Raw genomic sequence first — 21,018 nt, forward strand, 5'->3', positions numbered from 1 at the left:
AGATATTGCATGAGTGACAGTGAATAGTTTTTCTTTGGTCCACTAAAGACATTTTTGAAGGGAGGAGATTTAGTTGAAGCTGATGAGTCATTTAAACAAAAACAGCTCCTATACAAAATCTCTCCAATTGTTAGACATGGGAATACATTTATCAAAGAATTTAGAGGAAGAAAAGGGGACTTCTTTTTTGAAGGAAAGAAGGGGAAAATATTTATCTTATAGTTAGAGCTAGAAAGGACTTTAAAAATCAAATCCAACTCTCATTTTTTATAGAAAGGAAAATGAGATACAGGGAGGTTATAGTGACTTTAACCCAAGGTCAAAAGGAAAAGAAACTGAACCTGACTTGAAGTCCAGTTCCTTTTTTGCCAAATTCAGGGATCCTTTCCTTAAGAAATCTCTTTTGTGAAATGTCTTTGATTTAGTTCTTTCCAGAGACCAGACATTGGACTTGATAATTTCTTCAATTCCCTTTCCCATCTTTTCTCCGGATGCTGTAATCCTAAATAATAAAAATAAAAACCTCAATGTAAATACAGAAATTGAAACATGGATCTAATAAAATTGAAAATTTAAGAATCAAATGGAATAATAATAGTAAAGCACAATGCTTGACACATAATAGTCACCTAATACATTCTTCTTTCCCTTCCTGGTCTTAAAGATAGTTTGCTATGTTGGATATAAAAGCAAAAGGCATCAAATTATAGACAAACCTTGTCTCTGGAAAGAACTATATAGAAAACATCTCCCACCCAGATTTTGTTAATGGAAAGATTCTTTGAAAGAAGAGAAGTGGGACTCCAAGTCTGATTCTAGCCCTTTTCTTTCTGACCTTGGGTTAAAGTTACTCTAAAAAGCAGGCTTTCCTTCTCTACATATTGAGAGCATTGGATTTGACCTCAAGGTCCCTTCTAGCTCTAAATCTATGATTTTTTTTTGACGGTCTCAGAAAAGACCAGTCCCCTTTTTTTCCTCCAATTCTTTGGCAAATGTATCCTCGGGTCTAATAATCAGGGAGGTAGTTTTTTGTTCTGGGTCCTTCTGTTTACCACAGATAGAAAAAAAAACAGGTGCTACAGAGAGGGAAGCTTATTCTGCTGAGGTGAATTTAACATAAATGTAATGCTTTTGAGTAACACTGACTGGGATACACTAAAAATTAAAAACATATTTAAAATCTTTAAAATAAAAATAATCTAAGTTATAGTCCATAATATAGTCCAGAGTATCATATGTGTGTATACACATGTATCTGTAGATACATATATACACATATATGTACATAAATGCCTACATATATATTATAAATATATAAAATGAAAATCTACAAATATTTTTAAATATATAAATATATATGAATGTGTATATAGCTCATATATACATGCATATATAATATATACATATATACTTATATTTATTTACTTTACACATTTATATATCTAAATATAATAATATATTTATTATACATTATATAATACACTGTTATATATATTTAACATACAATATATTTATGTTTTTACACTTGATGGATTTAAATATATTAATATGTCTTTTATCTATTTATAATGTGTTATATATGTATACTGATGTGTCTATATCTACATATACATATATATATATACAATAGATTTAGGTATTTATATATAGGTATACATTTTACAAAGTATTTTTAGTTTAAGCCTTTTGAGGTGGGTAGTACAAGTATCATTTACTCTCCTCATTTTAGAGTTGGAGAAATTAAAATTCAAGGAGTTGAAATGGCTTGCTCAAGATTAGTAAGGTGGGATTCACAGATAGGTTCTCTAACAATGAGGCAATTTATGGCAATCCCAATAGACTTGTGATAGAAAATGCCATCTTCATCCAGAGAGAGAACTACAGAGACTGAATATAGATCAAAGCATAATTCACCTTTTTTGCTGTTGCTGTTGTTTGTTTGCTTTTTTTCCTTGGATTTTCCCCCCTTTTGATATGATTTTTCTTGTGTGGTACAATGAATATGGAAATATGTTTAGAAGAATTGTACATATTTAATCTATATCAGATTCTAGCTGTCTTGGGGAAGGGGAGGGGAGAGTAGAGGGAGAAAAAATTGGAACACAAGATTTTGCAAAAATGAATGTTGAAAACTACCTTTGCATGTATTTGGAAAAGTAAAATACTATTGAAAGGAGCACGAAGCAAGCAAACAAAAAACAGACTAAGCCAGGTCCTCTGTCTCCAATTTCAGTGTACTTTCCACTCTACTTGCCAAGCAGCCATTAGGTTCTCCATTATTCTCATGAAAGCAACACCACTAATCATATACTTCACTAATCACTACCACAACTTTGTTTTCTGATTGGTATTTTGATGAGCTGAAGGTATGGTGGTTGAGAAGATACAGGCTTCATTCCTTCTTCCAGCTGTGTGACTGACCGAGTTGGCTAAGCTCCCAGTTCCCCCATGTCATTTTCTAAGATTATAAATTACACAAGAGCTACCTGTCCACATTGGTAGAAGGAACTTCCTCACTAGGGATTGATTCCCTACATGATAAAATCCTTGGGCCAGACTCCCCCCTACCCCAACCACCCTAAAAAGCTTTAGATTAGATTAATACAAAAGGCAATGTGATAGAACATCTACAAATAATTAAATAAGCAGCGTGATCTATTATGGAGACAACTCTAACTAGCTCATTGTTAAATTTTCAGTATTTACACCTTGGAAAACAACAAATTCTACAAATCAAGGCATGATTTATTGCTTGGATGATTGCCTAGACTTAAGAAATTAGATTAAACTTAAAAGTGTGCCTTATGTTTAAATATGTTTTGAAAAAGTATATATACTTTAAATTTAAGATATATTTATATCATTAAAGAATTATCTATATTTTTTCTCTTGTGTGGTGTATATTAAATTGTGACAAAATTCTACATTTTTATAGTTTTCTAGCTGATTAGTTTGGAATATCATTAACTTTTTTTAATGTAAGTTTAATGAAATTTGCTTTTTTTTTTGTTTGTAGCAAGAAGAAGGCTATCCCGACAGCACTGGGGATCCACTTTCAGGTAACCTCTTAATATTGTGTACAATGACAACCAGGTTCTAGATTTGAGAAAAAAAAAAAAAAAGGATTTGACAACGTATTTTCCAACTAAAAACAAATCTATAAAACATGGAGACATTTTGAGAAATTGCCAAACTACCATTTGTTAAGACTTGGTTTATATTAATGTGAAGTTTGCCATTTTCTTCTCTAGCTTCTTTGACACTTGAGAAAACTGAGGAAAACAGAGTTCAGTGACTTGTCCAGAGTCACTAGCTAGTAAATATTTGAGACCAGATTTAAACTCATAAACATGAGTCTTCCTGATTCCAAACCCAGTGCTCTATCCACTTTTGATCCACCTAGGATCAAAGGACCTAAATTCAAATCCCAGTTCTTCGGTTTACTCTGTGATTGTGTGCAAGTCAGTTAACCTCCCTTCCTTTGTAAAATGAGAGGATTAGACCAGATGTTCTTACTCAGAATCTTATGAAATTGAGAACTTTGTATAAATTATTAATTCCTTAGAGTTTGTGGTCAGATTCTAGATGCAGCATATGATGTGGTAGTTTAGTCATTTTTTGATTCTAAACAACTCTTTTTTGCCCCATTTGGGATTTCCCTTGGTGAAGATACTGGCATAGTTTGCCATTCCCTTCTTTAGCTCCTTTGATGGCTGAGGAAACTGAGGCAAACAGGATTAAATGACATGCCCAGGGTCACTCAGCCTAGTACGTGTCTGAGGCTAGACTCTAACTCAGGAAAATACACCTTCCTGACTCCAAACTGGATACTCTTTCCACTGCACCATCTAGAGATGCAGCATGTCCCCATGACTAAATTACATTGATGGATTTGGACACAGCGAATTTTTAAAGTTGAACAACCTTAAAATTATTTGGCACTGTCAACTTGACTCATTATGTGTACATATGTATAAAAATTAAGTTTTTTAATTCCCTTTATAATAAATCATTAATCTCCAAGATCCTAGAAATAGTTTGGTTTACATTCTTCTACATATGAAAGCAAGATTTAATCTCAAGACTTAATCTTTCTTTTTTCCTTCCTCCCTTCCTCTGTTTCCTTTCTGTCCTTCTTCTTTCCTTTCTCCTTACAAACAAGTCCAAACTTTATTTAAAATTACATTTTAAGTTTAAAGTTACTAAACAAATCACAACAAAAATGTAAAAAAGAGAACAGTACAGGAAGCCTTGGGGATTTATCATATAAATTTTAAGAGATAATCTTAAATTGCCTTCTAAAATCCAGCATGATGTTAGTGGAAAGAGTATTGAATCTTAGAATCAGAAGACCTGAATTCAAATTGTAGTTGCACCTCTACCCCCAGTTACTATCTGTATTGAGTAATTCAATTTAACTCAACAAATATTTACTAAGAACCTACTAATATGCAAGATATTTGCAAAGTGCTAGGAATAATAATACAATAGCCTTTTTTATATGATATCTTATTTCATCCTGACAGCAACCCTGAAAAGTATTATTACTATCCCTATTTTACAGATGAAGAAACTGAGTCAAATACAATATTTTTTTGCTTAGACAATTGGGGTTAAGTGACTTGCCCAGGATCACACAGCCAGGAGACCAGATTTGAACTCAGGTCCTCCTGACTTCAGGACTGGTCCTCTATCCACTACACCAACCTGCTGCCCCAAATACAAATTTTTTAAGTAACTTGCTCATAGTCACCCAGTAAGGATCTAAAAGCAAGATTAAACTCAATTTAGTGATCTGTCCATTGGACCACCTAGCAAACACTACGTGCAAACATCTGATATTCTGCTGGGGGAGATGACAAATACATAGATGAGTAAAGATAATTTGAGAAGGGAGAGAGTGTAAATAACTTCTGTGAACCTTGTTTTCTTCAAATATAAAAATAGGTTAATTAGCACTAGGTGGTCTTTCAGATCCTATCTACCTCTAGAGCTTATAAATTTTCCTTATGTATTTTTTTGATGATCTGCACATTTGTACCATTTTTCACAGTCCTTAATAGATTATAAGCAGCATATTGGAATTGAGAGATGGGGGAGGGTAAAAATTGATGCAGAAATAATGATGACAGTTGGAAATAAAAGCCTGATTGACTGAGGTGGAGAATAGATGAGAATTGAAATACTGATATAAATCTAGAAAAGTTAGTCATTTGGGATTGTGTTGTTATAGGAGCAAATAGTACCATTATAAAAATTGATATTCGTAATGCTGATCCTAAGTGTTAAGAAAAAGTTGAATTCTCATAGCATCCTGAGATTTTGGACCTTAGCTATCATCTACTCTCTCTCCAACATTTTGAGGATTAGTAAAAATATACAAAAATTATACAAATTTTTATATAGGCTTAGTGTGTTCTGTTTTGAAAAGTATTAAAACATTTGGTGCATTTTCAAAATATTTCCATCTAAGATAATTATTTTTAAATTTTGTCATTTAAAGGAATAAGGTTTAGTTATTGGATATTTTAACTAATTGTAATATTTAGGGCTATCCTGATAATGGCCAAAAATGTGAGATATTGCCAGTGAGAGGAAAAATTAGTGTGCGATTAAAAAAGAATCTTATTAAATGCAAATCTTTATGGAAGTCATGGGTATTGTTAAGCTAATAATGCCTTATGTTTATATTTAGTAGCTTTCTTCCAGTTGAGCTCAATTTACTCAATTTACATAATTCCATGTCTCTTTCCAAACATTCCTCATTCCTGAGATGGATAAAAATAGACAGCACTCTTCCAAGAAGTAAAACAAGACATACAACAATCAAATCAGTTGGTCAAAATTCAGACAACTCATTAGCAGCAGTAATAGTATTAGGACCCACAGCCTCCAAGTTGTAATCTCATAAGAATTTTTTAGGAAAGAGGTGAAAAAAAAAATATCTCTTCTCTCACCAAAATGGGTAGTCCCTCAAATGATGCAAGTCACTGCCTGTCCTTGTTTGCCCATCCCAAGTCCTTCCATAAATGAACCAACTGCCCTCTAGTTTGAGACTGTCATAAGAATGATTCTTTATCACCTTCCATTTCTCAATGTAATGACTACATCGTTGTACATGCAGATATGACTGGATAGTTTGCCAAAACCATAAAGTGTCATTTAAATAATTTTGCTATCAACCCTGTTAGAAATCTTACAGAGAAAAGCTATGTGCTTGCACATCCATAATGAAAAATAGTTAACTGAACTTTGACACACAGATATATTTAATTTTACAAATCCTTTAGAATTAGTCCCTTATGTATGATAAAACATTTTTTCAATCCACAGAAGTTGACTGTCTCCAAAAGCCCCAATATAAAAATTCTCAATGTTAACTACATTTTTTTTTAAGTTATCAGATGTCTCCACTCCAGCCTCAGTTAACCTGGGGAGCTTCACTAGGAGTGATTTGAGATCTAACAATTGTGCTTCCATGCCTCCATAAAGTTCTGGGAAACACCCACGTGGTAATAGTCCTCTAACAGCCAGAACATGCCAGATAAAAGAACATCTCACCTGCAAGTAGATCTATTAACTTAATCTGTGATCCACTGCCAACATCCTGATTGCAGCCATTTTCCAGGCACAATTAATAATGACCTTTGTGATTTTTTAGTCATGTTCAGATGCCCAATTAACTGTTAATTGACCAGCATTTTAGTCTGCAAGCCAAAAAATAAAAACTTAGATGCAGCTTAGTTTTAAATTAGATCTTACTAGTTGCTTCTAATTGTTTGAATATTTGATGCCTGAATTCCTCATAAAGCTATAAATTTCCAGCAATGTAGAATCTAAAAAAAATAATACTTTCAACAATTTTCTGAATTATGTGAGCACTTCCATTCTCATATAGTTGATTCAGATTTTTTTCATTTGAAATATACAAGCACTATAATTCTAAAATGTCATTTAAAAGTAATATTCTCAAAAATAAAAGATGACTCATCTTTTTTGAAGCAAGTAACTATGTGATACAGGCTCTCTAGAAGGCTCTGTTCTACATAGGAAAGTGCCTGTTGCCTTAGAGTTCTTATTAATAATTGAATTAAGTGAGGGCAGAAATACTGTAAATAGGCTCGTGTTTCTAGTCAAGGTTTGCTTGAGAGAACTTTTTATGTTATTGACCAGAGACTTACAACTTTATTATTTCTTCCTTTTTATTCTTTTTCTGTCTCTTTCCTTTTTTTTTTTTTTTTTTAAAAGCTGAGGCAATTGGGGTTAAATGACTTGCCCAGGGTAACACAGCTAGGAAGTGTTAAGTGTCTGAGGTCAGATTTGAACTCAAGTCCTCCTCTCTTCAGGGCTAGTGCTCTGTGCACTGCACCACTTAGCTGCCCCTTCCTGTCTCTTTCCTTTAGAAAATGACTTTAATATGCCGTATACTCTGTGTTGCTAAAGTACATTGATAGGAAGTGAGCAAGAGCGTGGACTTCAGAGTCAAAATGACTTGGTATCATCCTGCCACATACTAACCATGTCACCCTGGGAAAGTTATTTAATCTCTCAAGAATCTAAGTAATTCTCTAGACTGTCAGCCTTAGTGAAGGTGTCCATTTGAGAGAATTCACCATCTGGGAGTTTTCTGAACTATTAAAGTCATAGGTCCTGTTCCTTTCTTTATATATATACATATTCATTCAATAATATATATATTCATTGTGCTTTTCATTTAAAACTCTACACCCCATGAAAATGAATTCTCATTATGTATTTTTCTAAAATAGAATGAGAAAGAGACAAGAGAGAATTTGTTAAGTATTTATTATGTGTCAGGCACTATGTTAAGCATTGATACAAACCAAGATAATGGGTAAATAGGGGAGAAAAGATATAACAAAAATTTGTCATCTCTGGCAGTTACAATGAAATTTAAAATTTATCAGTCTTCTCTTTCTACCTTTATAATGCAGGCTGTCCCAAAAGTCTTAGTTCCCAAGGTAGTTTAATTATTCTGTAGTTTACCTGGTTTCCAAAAAAGCTAAAGTCTGGAAGTCAGGATCTTAAATGTTCATCATGCTACCCCCTTTCATTTCAAATATGAAGAAAATGAGAAAGTTATTTAACTTTCTCAGGACCATACAGTTAGTAATCATCTAAGAAGGGATCAAAATGACTCTTAAGTCTAATGCTTAATACCTTACTCCACCCTGCTCCTCAAGGTACATGCATGATATTTCCAGTTTTTATGAAGATTTCTACCTGCTTGGGTGTGTATAACCCTAGGGGGCGATTTGATCTTTGTGTAAAATCTTATAACATTCAAATGACTCCACTTGAACTTGATTTAGATAGACAGATGGCACAGGCAGTTTCCAAATATAGAAAAATGCAAGAAATGTCTCTCTTATCAAAGTAATAAGCATGAAATAGCCTCATGGTTTACCCACCCAACTGTCCTGTGGTAAGTCACTCAGCCACAGCTTAGACTTTCTATAAATCTTTCTCTTTATATATAGGTTTGTTATTATTATTCATTTGTTTTTCAGTCATATCTAGCTCTTTAGGATTCTATTTGGGGTTTTCTTGGCAAAGGTACTGGAGCAATTTGTCATTTCCTCCTTCAGCTCATTTTAGAGATGAGGAAACTAAAGCAAACAGAGTTAAGTGACTTGCCATGCAAGTAGTGTCTAAGGCCAGATTTGAACTCAGAAAGATGAATCTTCTAGACTTCAGATCCAGAACTGTAGCCACTGTGCCACCTAAGCTTTCCCTATCATAGATTACCATAATACTATTCTCAATATTCTCTTTCTGGTCCCTCTTTATATTTCTATGTAGTATTCAAACTAGAGTAACAGGTATGAAATCTTTTCAAAGCCTTGGCTTGTTATAAGCAATGTCCATCCCATCTTCTGTATTTAATAAGATACTTAATTCAAGTACTTAAAAAGGATCAAAGTAATGAATTCCCTGCCCAAAATATGAATGGGACTCATTGCTTTCAGCTTCAAAGTTCAAAATGGAAGGTATCAGGCAATAACAAAGCTAGATTAATGGGGAGGTGACCGTATTTAGGTGGTGGTTATTATAGAATCCAGGCGAGTATTGAACATTAGTAGCTTTATCCCTTTAACACCAATTTAAAAAAACTCAAAAGGAACCTACAGCTTTGAATCTAAATCTATCTCTTCAATGAATTCTCTTATGTTTTACAAAAATACCTCAGCTTATGTATTTATTAAGCACTTACATTTTTCTCTCACCATCATTTTTCCTTTAGATTCTAACATCTCTAACATCTAAAAAATAACAATGAATCTGTCCTATCATTTAAGAAAAACAGAAATCATAGTCAACAATTAGTGTTTTTTCTACATGCTCAGTTTTATGTGGCTTTTAGACAATAATGCAGTAATATTGACATTTATTAAAATTGTCGATTAATTTGGATTTTGTGATTTCCAGATCACCTCTCCCCCATTATTATTTTTTTTTTCCTTTTGACACTACCCATTCAATCCTTTCATGTGTTACTTTACATGGTAGGTTTTTAAAATATGGCAGGACAAAATGTAACTGGTAGATAAAACATGTTCCACCTCCCACACCCCTCAGAAAGGCTAATTATAGTCCATGACTCTCACGAGCTGCTTTAAATTCACTCATGTTGCCAAGCTCAGATGAATTCCAATATACTAACTGGTTTGTCGATTTAGTGATTGAAGTACAAAGAACAAAACAAAACCCACAAAGGCAATCATTCTTTTGGCACATCATGCCTTTTCAAACCAAAACTAATGCATGCTCTTACTAGTGATTTAAAGAAATGAAATAATTTTACAAACTGAAGATTTAAAGTAGTCCTACTAACATATTAGTAGCTGGATTATTCTTTTTTTCTTGACTTTTTCTTGATTATTTTTTTCTTCAATATAAAAACAAAGGTAGCATAGAATTATATAAGCATGTGTTCAGAAGAGATTATTTAAAATTCCTTACCCCAATCTTTACATAGCATTAAATATAATTTTGCATCAGTACTATTTTTAAAGGGTGCTAGACTAAATTTGGTATTGTCCCTTGCTAGTTAATTCTGATCTTAAGCAACTCTCATTGTTGGGAAGTTCTATCTTATATCTAACCCAAATCTCTCATATTACAATTGAAGTCTGTGTCTCCTTTCTCTACTCTTCATGAAGATAAAAGTGATTTTCTGTGTAGTTTATTTACATGGAGACTACTAATATTAAGAAATCTCTTCTTAAGCTACTTAATCTTTGGATGTTGGTTTTTCTCAGCATTCCTCCTTTTCGGTCCATTCTAATGAACAAAATATGTACCAATTCTCTTTTAAGAAGCCCTTCTCTAGTTACTCAAGGACTCTTCAAAATCGAGTTACTTTTACAAATATCCAATCTTCCTAGAAAATTGACCATTACAAAAAGTGATCATCCTCATAAAGTGGTGGGAGTATATAAATCTTTTTTTCCCCTGAAGCATTTGGGGTTAAGTGACTTGCCCAAGGGCACACAGCTAGTAGGAGGTACAAATCTTAAACACAGTCCTTGTTCTTAGGAAGCTTACATTCTAATCAGGATATGAGAAATATTATATACAAAGTACATATTATTAGGTAACAGTAATATAGAGTAATATATGATATGAGAGAGAGTATGACATTGAGTGGGGAAGGTGGCCTGAGAACCCGAAAGACCAACTCATGCAAATTGTTAGGGGCTAATCACCTTATTTCTCAATACCTCCTAGGCAAAGAGGTCCGGCCTTTCATTATGGTAGAGGGAATTTCCTCCTCTAGGAGGAATCACAAGTCCAGATCCTATGTTTGCCACTGCATAAATAAACTAAAGAGATAGATGGCAAAGTGGGTTGTGAGTATAAAGTTGTGAGTTGTGAGTGTAAAGGAAGCATCAGTAATTCAGAAGGATTTAGTAAGGCTTAAGGGAGAAATCATAAAACATGTTAGTCTGAGATACCCATTTCTTTTAGATAGAGAGGCTAGAATGAGTTGTGACCCCTACTCAAATCAACAAGAGTGAATTCTTTATAATCAGTCACAATTTTAACCTGACCAAAGTGGAGTCTTGGAGACATTTGGGAACATTTGGGAATTAGCTTCTTTGCTCTGGTTATGTGGAGACACCTAAAGTTAGCTGGTAAGAATTGCTTGCCAACCCTATTACCAACCAGCTCCATTTTCCTTTATCTTCTCAGTAAGATACTTAAATTCACTTTAAACATTAAAAAAAAAACCCTCAGATATGAACACTATCTTGCACTGGTTCAAAAAATTCATGTTGCAGAAGAATTATGTTTTTTATATAACGAAAACTTGGAAGAAGAATCTACAGCTGTTGGATTTCTTTCTTTTTTTTTTCAGCCTGATTCTCATCCTATGTACATAGCTAAGGTTTTGGCTCGGCTTCAAAGAGAGCCCCATGGGTGAAGAAAACACAGAAGGATGATAAATTGGCCATAATTTTTTTTAAATCAGTATTTTGACATTGTCAATTATCACTCATTTTCAAATATGTGTACAGGGTGGATTTTCAAGTTTGTGTGTATGTTTTTAAAGAAATGTTTAAGAGTTTTTCAGTCATTTACACCCTAAAGTACTGTGTTTGGCATTTAAAAGCTGTCAGGCTTGACTTTAAAATTGGAAGGGGGATGGGGCAGGTAGGAGAGAGGCTATGTACATGCCTGGGCTGGTTAGTTCAGATGGGGTAGAGCATGGTGCTAATGAGGGTAACTTTGATACACAGATGGGCAATTTATCTTTGTTCAGAGAAAAACCCTTTTGGGAATTCCTAACTCAGTCCAACTATCTCACAAATGCATGTTATTAGTTATTTTGAAAAAGTTATAAAAGGACTAGGAAAAGGATTCTTCTGCCAGAGTCCTCCTCTGATGCCTAATTGTGCCATGAAAATTATTCCTGAACCTGGAAAGCTATGCCAGCAACGTACAAGATCTGACAGGCAGGTCCTACCAAGGGAAAAAAAAAAGGCTTTACATACAGACCCAGCAGCACATCCACCATACTTCTGACATTATTGCCAGGGTAGCCACAAAGAGATAAAAGTTTTTGGCCACAGCAACTCCCAATGACCCGTTGAGTCACAGAAGATTGGCCATCTCTGTCAAGGAAGGGAGTGAGATCCTTGAAGTTCTTAAGAAGGGGATTGTAGTTAATTGAGGGCAAGCCCTTCCTCATTACTGAAACAGTAGCTCATCCTGACGTAGAATAGGAGTCAGCTCTGCTTAGAGGGCCTGCTTTTGTACTGCCTGAGAGCTAAGAACAGTTTTTACATTTTTAAATATGCCACAATATTATTTAAAGTAAAAACTGTTCTGAGCTCTGAGCTTGACAACTTCATTGTAGAGGAATGAAAATTCTGTATATAAGAGGGAATATGTATGTCTCCATATATGTGTGTGTGTGTGTGTGTGTGTGTGTGTATATATATATATGTATACATATATATATATATATATATATATATATTTCTATATATGTGTATCTATGATGTCCTTTGAGGTATATATACGTATCTCCATTATATATCCATTATCTATTACAGTGGTTCTCAAAATATGGTCTAGAGAATCCTGGGGATATCTGAACCCTTTTAGAGGGTCTACAAATTCAAAAATAGTTTTTATTTCCAATATGGTAAATGTCTATAAATATAATCCAGATAAACAAAAATGCTTTGGAGAGATCGTCAATAATTTTTAATAGGATAAAGATACCGAAAACAAAAGTTTGAGAACCACTGATCTGTAATATATAGCTCTTTTACATACATGCACAGAAACAGTGGCAGCATAGTGTGGTGAATAGAGAGCTGGACTTGGAATAAAGAACATCTGGATTCAAGTTTCACTTGAATATTCACATATTTTCAGTATGACCTTTAATTTCTCCAGGCCTCAGTTTCCTTCTCTGTAAAATGAGAGAGCTGAACTAGAGGATGCTCTCTTCTAGCTCTAGAAAAAGTTTGTCCCTGGAGTTCCCTCATATTGAGGAAATCATAGATCTAGTTTAAAAAAAAAAATAATGGAAATATTTATTTTCCTTGGCTATCTCATATCATATAATCGAATGCAACTGACAACTCAGAGGATGATGGGATTAAAGCTAGATGAGACAGCCAGGCGTGTTGAGGCACACCTGTAATTCCTGCTATCAGAGAGAGACAAAGGTTGATGGAGCTCTTGAGCTCAGGAATTCTTACTGCAGTGAGTTCTGCCTGAGTATCTGTACTAAGTCTACTGCCAGTATAGTGAGCTCCCAGGAGTGGCAGGTCACCAGGCTACCTAAGGAGAGGAAAGCATTATAGATTGGAATATGAGCATATTAAAGTACTCTGGGTGATCCACGTGGGACTAAGGCTATCAATAACTCCTGCTGCCATTCCAGTCTGAGTGAGATGGGAAAAACCAGTCTCAAAAGAAGGAAGCAAAAAACCCACCTATCTGTGGTTTTCTTGTTGACTTACTGGAACTTACTGTTTCTCCCCTACAGATATAAAGAACAACTCTTGCCAAGAAAATTGTACATGTTCCTTATGCTCACTCCAAGCCCCCAACATCAGTGACTTGCTCAACGATGAGGACTTGTTAGATGTGATCAGAATAAAGCTGGATCCATGTCACCCAACAGTTAAAAACTGGAGAAATTTTGCAAGCAAATGGGGAATGCACTATGATGAATTGTGTTTTCTGGAACAGAAACAACAGAGTCCTACCTTGGAGTTCCTGCTCCGGAACAGTCATAAAACTGTGGATCAACTGATTGAGCTCTGTAGGCTCTACCATAGAGTTGATGTGGAAAAAGTCTTGCGAAGGTGGGTGGAAGAAGAATGGCCAAAGAGGGGACATGGAGACTACCACAATCACTTTTAAAAGCTTTCTTCCTTTATTCCATTGATTCTTTGGACATTAAAAACTACTGTAGTTTGGGATAGAGGGGAGGACAAAACATTGATCTTTCTCTCTCTTTTTTTAAAGTATTTACTTCAGAAAAAATAACATATGTGTCCCCAAAGCAGTTTTTTGTTTGTTTTTTATTGTTGTTGTACAAGTATGTGTGTGTGTTTGCACATCTGTATTTTGATTTAATGTTTGAATCTAGAACTTTAGGAGGATAAAATAAAATGGCAGGCAGGCTTATACAACAGCCAACCCCTATCAGTAAAAATGTTTTTGTTCCTTCATTAAATCAGATTATCCATTGACTTTAATAATATAGATTGTAAGAACAATTCCCGGGGTCCAAAAACTGTTGATGACCAAAGGAATCACATGCAATGTCTGCCATATCAATAGATTTGATTTCCATTGCTTGGAAGCCACACACTGTTAAATGATTGTATCATTTTATTATAATAACATTATTTTTCATCCATTGTAAGGTGCTAGAAGGCCCACTTATTGGGACATTAGTATTATCTTGAGGTTGCCTTCAGTTAATATACCTATCTAATATCATTGAATACCATTGTGCTCTTTCAGGAATCTGAAGATAGATGTTATTTGCTCACTTTTTCAAAGAAAGAAATTTTTTTAAAATGTAAGTAAATATTGTAGAGATTAGAATAAAGTCTTAGAGCAAGAACTTAGTTCTAGGTAATTGTGTTCTACAAGGAGAATTTTCCATAGATAGTCTTCAAAATCTTTCATACTAGCTGTGAATTATTTTAAAGTAATACAACATTCACTTTTGCATCTTCCATATGAGACTAATACTGAGTGTCTTGCTAGTGAAGGGTTTTAAGGATCCATTAAAAGGTCTACATGGATCTACTGATCTCTCCTTAAAACATAACTATCACTAACATTTCTTTTATCAGCTAAGACAGGCCCTAGCAATTCTATAAAAAGCACTTAGTTAAGAAGTAAAACCTTCACAAGTGAGAATCCAGGAATCCAAACAAGAAAATTAACAGTTTAGCTCAGAGATTTTTCAGTGTTCTGTCTTGATGGTTTATTAAAAAATATAGAAGCTCCATTGAGTCTATATGGAAGTCATAGCAAGATTGTTCAGTTTCCCAGAGTATCATCTTTTCTTTATTCTTTAGTGGGAATAGATAGCATTATCTCTCATAGAATCATAGAAGATTAGAGCCAGAAAGAGCCAAGAAAGTCATCTAGTGATGGAGTCCTAGTCTCAGAACTAGATGGAACCTGAGAATTTGCTTAGTCCAACCTCCTCTTTTTAGACAAAGAGCTTCAGGTTTAGTTAATTGGCCGTTCTGGAGAACACAAACACAATAAATAGGGAGTCAAACCCATTTCCTCTGATTCCATTGTGCCATTTAGCTTCCTATTCCTTCATTTTACAAATGAGGAAAATGACTCCAAAAGTTTGGATTATTTGTCCAGGATCACAAAGTGTATTAATAGTAAAGGCGGAAATTAAAACCTAAATGCTTTTCAATCCATTGCTTTTTTCCCAATATACCAAATTATCATCTGATCAGAACTGATTAATTAGGCAGTAATAATGTGGTTGTTTGGGGAGTTTTTGAAGGGAGGTACAAAAACTAGTTCATTTTTTAAAATGTAGATATTTAGATTAATTCTGGGTGTAATACATTTTAGGGCATTTCAACCTGATAGCTAGCTATCTGGCATTCAACTCAGTCCAAATTCTTGGTTTACTTAAGTAAAAATAAATGTAACAAGTGAGAATTAGGTACCCAAAGCCCTGAGGCTAACAATTTTTTTTTCTTTTCTTAGAGTGCAATGTCCTTCAACATCAGTAAACTTTAAAGGTGACTTAGAATAAAACTGTTTGCTAAGCCACCCACACTCTTTTCTAGCAATATCTTATAATAGTTTTCACTTAAAGCTTAATATTGCTAATTTAATCAACTTCACCGTGAGAAGATGAACTTTAAAAGAAAAGAAACAATAAATGTTTGTTAAAATTTCTGATCTATTCTTAATTATTCCCAATTTACTTTCTTTTTTATTAGAATTATTGTAAGATGTAATTGAAACAATTTACAATGAAATGTTATTTTTTTTAAAAAAAGAGGCCTTAATAAGTTGTTAAAGAAAACTGATAAACTATTCGTTGAATTTTTTATTGAATGTTGACAATGGAGTTGGCACTATGCTGAACTTTTAAGTGAAGGTTCCCCTCTGGGTGCCTGGTTAGCCTAAATGTGGCTTTTTCATACTTCTTCCTACAGTGTTCATTATAGACTTTGTAAGTATATGAAACTAAAAAGGCAGTGGTTATTTAGTGGTGCATAAAGTAACATAGATCAAGGTACCAACACTCATAAGCCACATTCTTATTGCCTCAACATCTCTTTCACCTTTTTAAAAAAAAAAATTGGGTTTTCAGAATATAGATTACCTTCAACATACTTCAGTCCTTTTTGTAAAAATGGCCAATCTTGCTACATGGGCATAGGAATTCCACTTCCCTCTCCATTATCCTAGGAGATTTCCTGCTTCCTTTTAACCTCACTACTGTAAACTCCATGCTGCCTTAGATTTCCATTTAGCCAACCTCATTAACAAGTTCTCAATTTGTCCTACTGGACAGATCTGCAATAGATTAGTATAGTAGGTCCTCAGCTAATGATCTCCCCCAAACCCTCATTGCCATCCCTCAGCCTTCCCTAAATCCAACCTTGCTGGGAGCTGTGGGAACCCCAAATTCTGATAACCAACAGATAGAAAAAGGTTGAATCTCTGCTTTCTTGTCAGGGCTTCAAGTGGGAAGAAGGAAACTGTGGTATATTGTTAGGTATGATAACAAATCCTATAGTACTATTAATATAATACTCTTCTTTAGGTAATTTATAGGTAATTGTAAACTAACATGGGAATCTACCCATATGGGACATCATTTCCATGGAAAAATGTGTTCTTAGTCCCGAACAACCTTATTACAAATGAACTTTTGTAACCCAGCCCATTAATGAGTTGGGTATGTCCTGTTTTAAATCATTTTATAGGCATACTGGGAAATGACCCAGTTTTTATTTATTTAGATTACCTTTCCTTTCTTGTTAGTCCAGAAACCTTAGCTGAGAGTTGAACAGGATATAGACCAAAAGTTGTCCCTATCTTTTCACTTAGTAATTAAGGGGACTTCCACTGAAATCTAAATGAGATATGGACCACAGCTCACAACCTACTCATTTGCATCACTTTTTCCAAAGTAGGTAGAACTTCCTACTAACAACTTCATTATTACATCTTCCTCTTGCTTATTTTACTACCATGGTTATGAAATGTTTCAAGTTCCATCTTCCACTTGCTTATTTTATTACCATGGTTATGAAATGTTTCAAGTTCTTAGTGTTTATAGCAAATATAGAAGTTGACATCTATTTACTGCTTATATTAATCTTTGTCCATTTGTTCTAAAATCTGGCATACCCTGATACTTTCGAGGCAGTGTTGTTTATAATTAGCTAAAGATAGAAATTATGCCCATTAAATAATGTGCTTATCAAAAGTTTACTGCCATCAGGCAGTTAAATGTAGGGTGAGTTTTGTACACATAAATTCATGAGATTAAAAAGTAGTTTGATCCTTAAATAGATAAAAGCAAATCAAATATATATACTAATCCAAAACTTCTTAATAATAGTCATTTCACATTAGGTAATTACAACAATATTAGAAATATGCCTAAATGTGGCTTTTTCATACTTTTTCCTACAGTATTCATTATAGACCTTGTAAGTATATAGACTTATGGAAATTCATATAGTTCTATGGACTAGGAGAAATTCAGACAAAGAGAAAGTGCAGTGAAAAAAGAGGTTGGGAAAGTAGAAATTACTTCATAGTATATTCATCAAAGTATTTCTAATTTTTAATAGTCTAGTACAAGCCCAATAGCTTTATTCTGATGCTGTTATCAGTCCATGAAGGCTTAATTGTCTTGGTATTAAACCCTTTTGGTTCTTTAATAAATTAAATTCCTTAGATATGACCCATAACAGATACTTTTACACTAAATTTTCATTTGTCGGGTTCTATAATGAGATTCCAATATCAGTAATACATGGCACATTTTGTAAATACATAAGTAAGCAACATGCCTTCTGCTTGACTGGAATATATTGTTTCTTGGTTAATTTAAGGATTTCAAAAAGTCAGTTGTCATTTAGATAAATTTAATACATAGGAAAAAGGAAAGAGGAGATATGTCTGTTGTTCCCCTTCTTTCCCGAAAAAGGAGGGAGATTTTGCTGAGGTCCACTTTAAGACTGTACATTTTATAATATACAAATCCCCCCTTCCCCATTAGTTTTATAAAAGAGCATCAGACTGGCATATCTCACGTGAACAAATAGAAATGGTGAGTTGAAGGTAGCAATAATTAATTATAATTAATAATAATAATTATTAATATTAATAATAACAATAATAACAGCTGATGGTTAACCTGTTTTAATGGTAAAAATAATAATGAATTTTAATGTGATACTGCCCTCTGCTGGAATTTAAAAGCTATGGAATTAGAAGCATTATTTCTGACTTGCTGCTACTTAAGCTCTATAGTAACAATAGATTTGGAGTCAGAAGGAGGGTCTTAGAGGTCCAGATCCCTTCTTTTACAGAAAAGGGAGCTTATCCATACAGGTTCAGTAACATACTCATGAGCTTACTACAACCAGCCATGTTTTATTTATGTATTTGACTACTTTCTATAATTCTTGCAGATATGACCAAATGAACTCTCAGAATACCTCTGTAATACTCCCATAAAATAGAAAAATGCTAACTCTCCAAATTTTATAAATGTAGAAACAGAGAGTCTAATTGCATTGTGGAACATCTCATAATGAATCAGTGGCTAAATTTTGGTTCCCCTTAATCTAAGGAGTATGTACCAGGTCACCTAGTACAACCTTTCTTAGTATCAACATGTGGTTCTAATTTGCTCTAATAGTAGTTGAGTTCAAGGAAGTACCCAATGACCCCTGATAATAGGACCTTCATTCTTGGTTTTATTTCTTTAGTTTTTCCCATGTAGATCCTGGGTTTGTCCTATTTGATGTTTCTCCTTTTAGGCAAATGAAACTTTGACACAAATTACATAATTAAATGATGCAGAGGCCAAGGGTAACTTTTCACATCAAAAAGTAATGTGTAGGTTAGTAGTACTAACCTCTCTGACTTGTTTTTAGACTGTAACACAAAAATGTGATTTTTTTTTACATTTATATATGCTATTAATACCTAACACATAGCCAGTTCTTCTGTTCACCTTTCCTTCTAGAGGAGTAAGGCATACCTTTATTTAGTTTTTACTAAAAGCTACCATTTCTACTGAAAAGAGGATTTCATATCTCTTAGGTTACCTTCTTTTTCTATTCACGCTCTCGTTAGTTCCCCATCTCAATGATCTAGGTGATATGCATTTAAAATTTTCCTCTGGTTTCAAGCATCAATATATTTTATATATGCACTACAACCTTCTTCCTTGGTGGTGTTTTATTGTCTGTTTGCCTAGCTTATAATACAGATGGTATTTGTTGAACTATTTTTCATTTAATTAAAGATGATTTTAAATAAATGAATATATGATTTGTTAATATCAGAATGTTCCCCCCCCCATTTTTGTATTCAGTACATACTTGCATTAGAATCCTAAAAAACACCTTTCAATTATATTCTAACAATGCCAGCTTAGTTAATTCTGTCTGTAACTACTTTTTAAACCACGTACACTGGTGGCAAAATGGATATGGGTGCATTTCATTCCCACTGTATTCTTATGTTTTGAATGTTGTTGCCAGAATTTATATTGAATATCTTTAGGTTGCTGTGAGTCTTCCTGGCTGGAACTGAATGGCCCTGGGGATTAAATCAGCCCCAGCAGGTCCCTGTCTTCTACCTTCCTGGATGTACTGGGCAAAAACTAAGAGAACTTTTCGATATTGTTCATGATTTCTGTCCTACTGGCCATAATTGGATCTAAGAGAACAGAATCTAGAGGTGGAAATGCATATCCTACAACCAAAGACCAAAGTTTTTATCAACTATTTTAGGAATTTGAAAAAAGGGCTTTTTATTTCAACCAAGCCAGATTTTTTTCATCATCTTAAAAAGGAAAAAAAAAAAAAAAACATATTCCAATCCATGAACCACAGTTTATTCCTTTTAACTTGACAAGCACCCTCTGAGATTCCATGGAGAATATTTCTCCAGCTTCTAAAGTATGGTCCCTCCTGTTGTGGCTATTGTACTGTACTTTTTTATTTGTGTTGTATATGAGCCTTCATTATGAATATCCTTTGTTATTTTGTATTTTTCTTACAAATAAAGACTTTTAAAAACCCAGTCTACATAGTAATAGATGCTATCATAGCTTAAATAAATGTCAACCACCACCATCACCACCCAATAGGATATTTACTGTAGTTTCCTGCCACCTACATACAGGGAAACTTGCATTATACCTTCCTGGGCACAGAGGGGTGAAATGCGATCAACAATGAAAGAAGTAGTCCACTTGTCAGAGCTCTTGCTGCCTCTGCATTTCTCCTCCTACCTCTGCCGAGGGAGCAGCTTTAAAGGATCACAGAATTTATATCTGAAGGAAACCCTAAGATCATTCAAATACTCCTCTTTTTTTACATAAAAAAGCTGAAGCCAAGGGCAATTGAGACTAGCCTAAGCAACCAATTAACTTACATTTATAATTACACAGATGGCAGTCAGTCAACTCACATTTATTGTATCAGGCACTATGCTAGGTCCTGGGGATGCAAACCTGAGAGTCCTTGCCCTCAACAGACTTACACTTTACTGAGGACATACTTCATGGTTATAGCATATAATCTATATGCAAAATAAATGCAAAGTGATAGAAGTTGAGAAAGGAGCGACTAACAACTAGGGAAAATCAGGAGAAATCTCCTGAAGATGGCAGTTGAACTGAACCTTGAAGGGAGCTGGGAGTTCCAAGTGACAGAGGTGAAGAGGAAAATTATTCAAAGATTGGAGGAGGAGGTTAGGAGGTTGAGTCAG

General features: G+C 34.2%; 1 protein-coding gene across 1 annotated transcript in view; it reads left to right on the forward strand.

Moving 5' to 3' along the window:
* The window catches only part of EDARADD (EDAR associated death domain), a 101,229-nt gene extending 80,448 nt beyond the window's left edge, over positions 1 to 20,781 (forward strand). The window contains 2 exon segments of the mRNA XM_003767805.4: positions 3,017 to 3,059; positions 13,532 to 20,781. Coding sequence (XP_003767853.3) covers positions 3,017 to 3,059; positions 13,532 to 13,911 — 423 coding nt within the window. The 3' untranslated portion in view covers positions 13,912 to 20,781.
* Positions 20,782 to 21,018: the final 237 nt, after the last annotated feature.

The sequence above is a fragment of the Sarcophilus harrisii genome, chromosome 4 (genome assembly GCF_902635505.1).
Source record: "Sarcophilus harrisii chromosome 4, mSarHar1.11, whole genome shotgun sequence".
Lineage (NCBI taxonomy): Eukaryota > Metazoa > Chordata > Mammalia > Dasyuromorphia > Dasyuridae > Sarcophilus > Sarcophilus harrisii.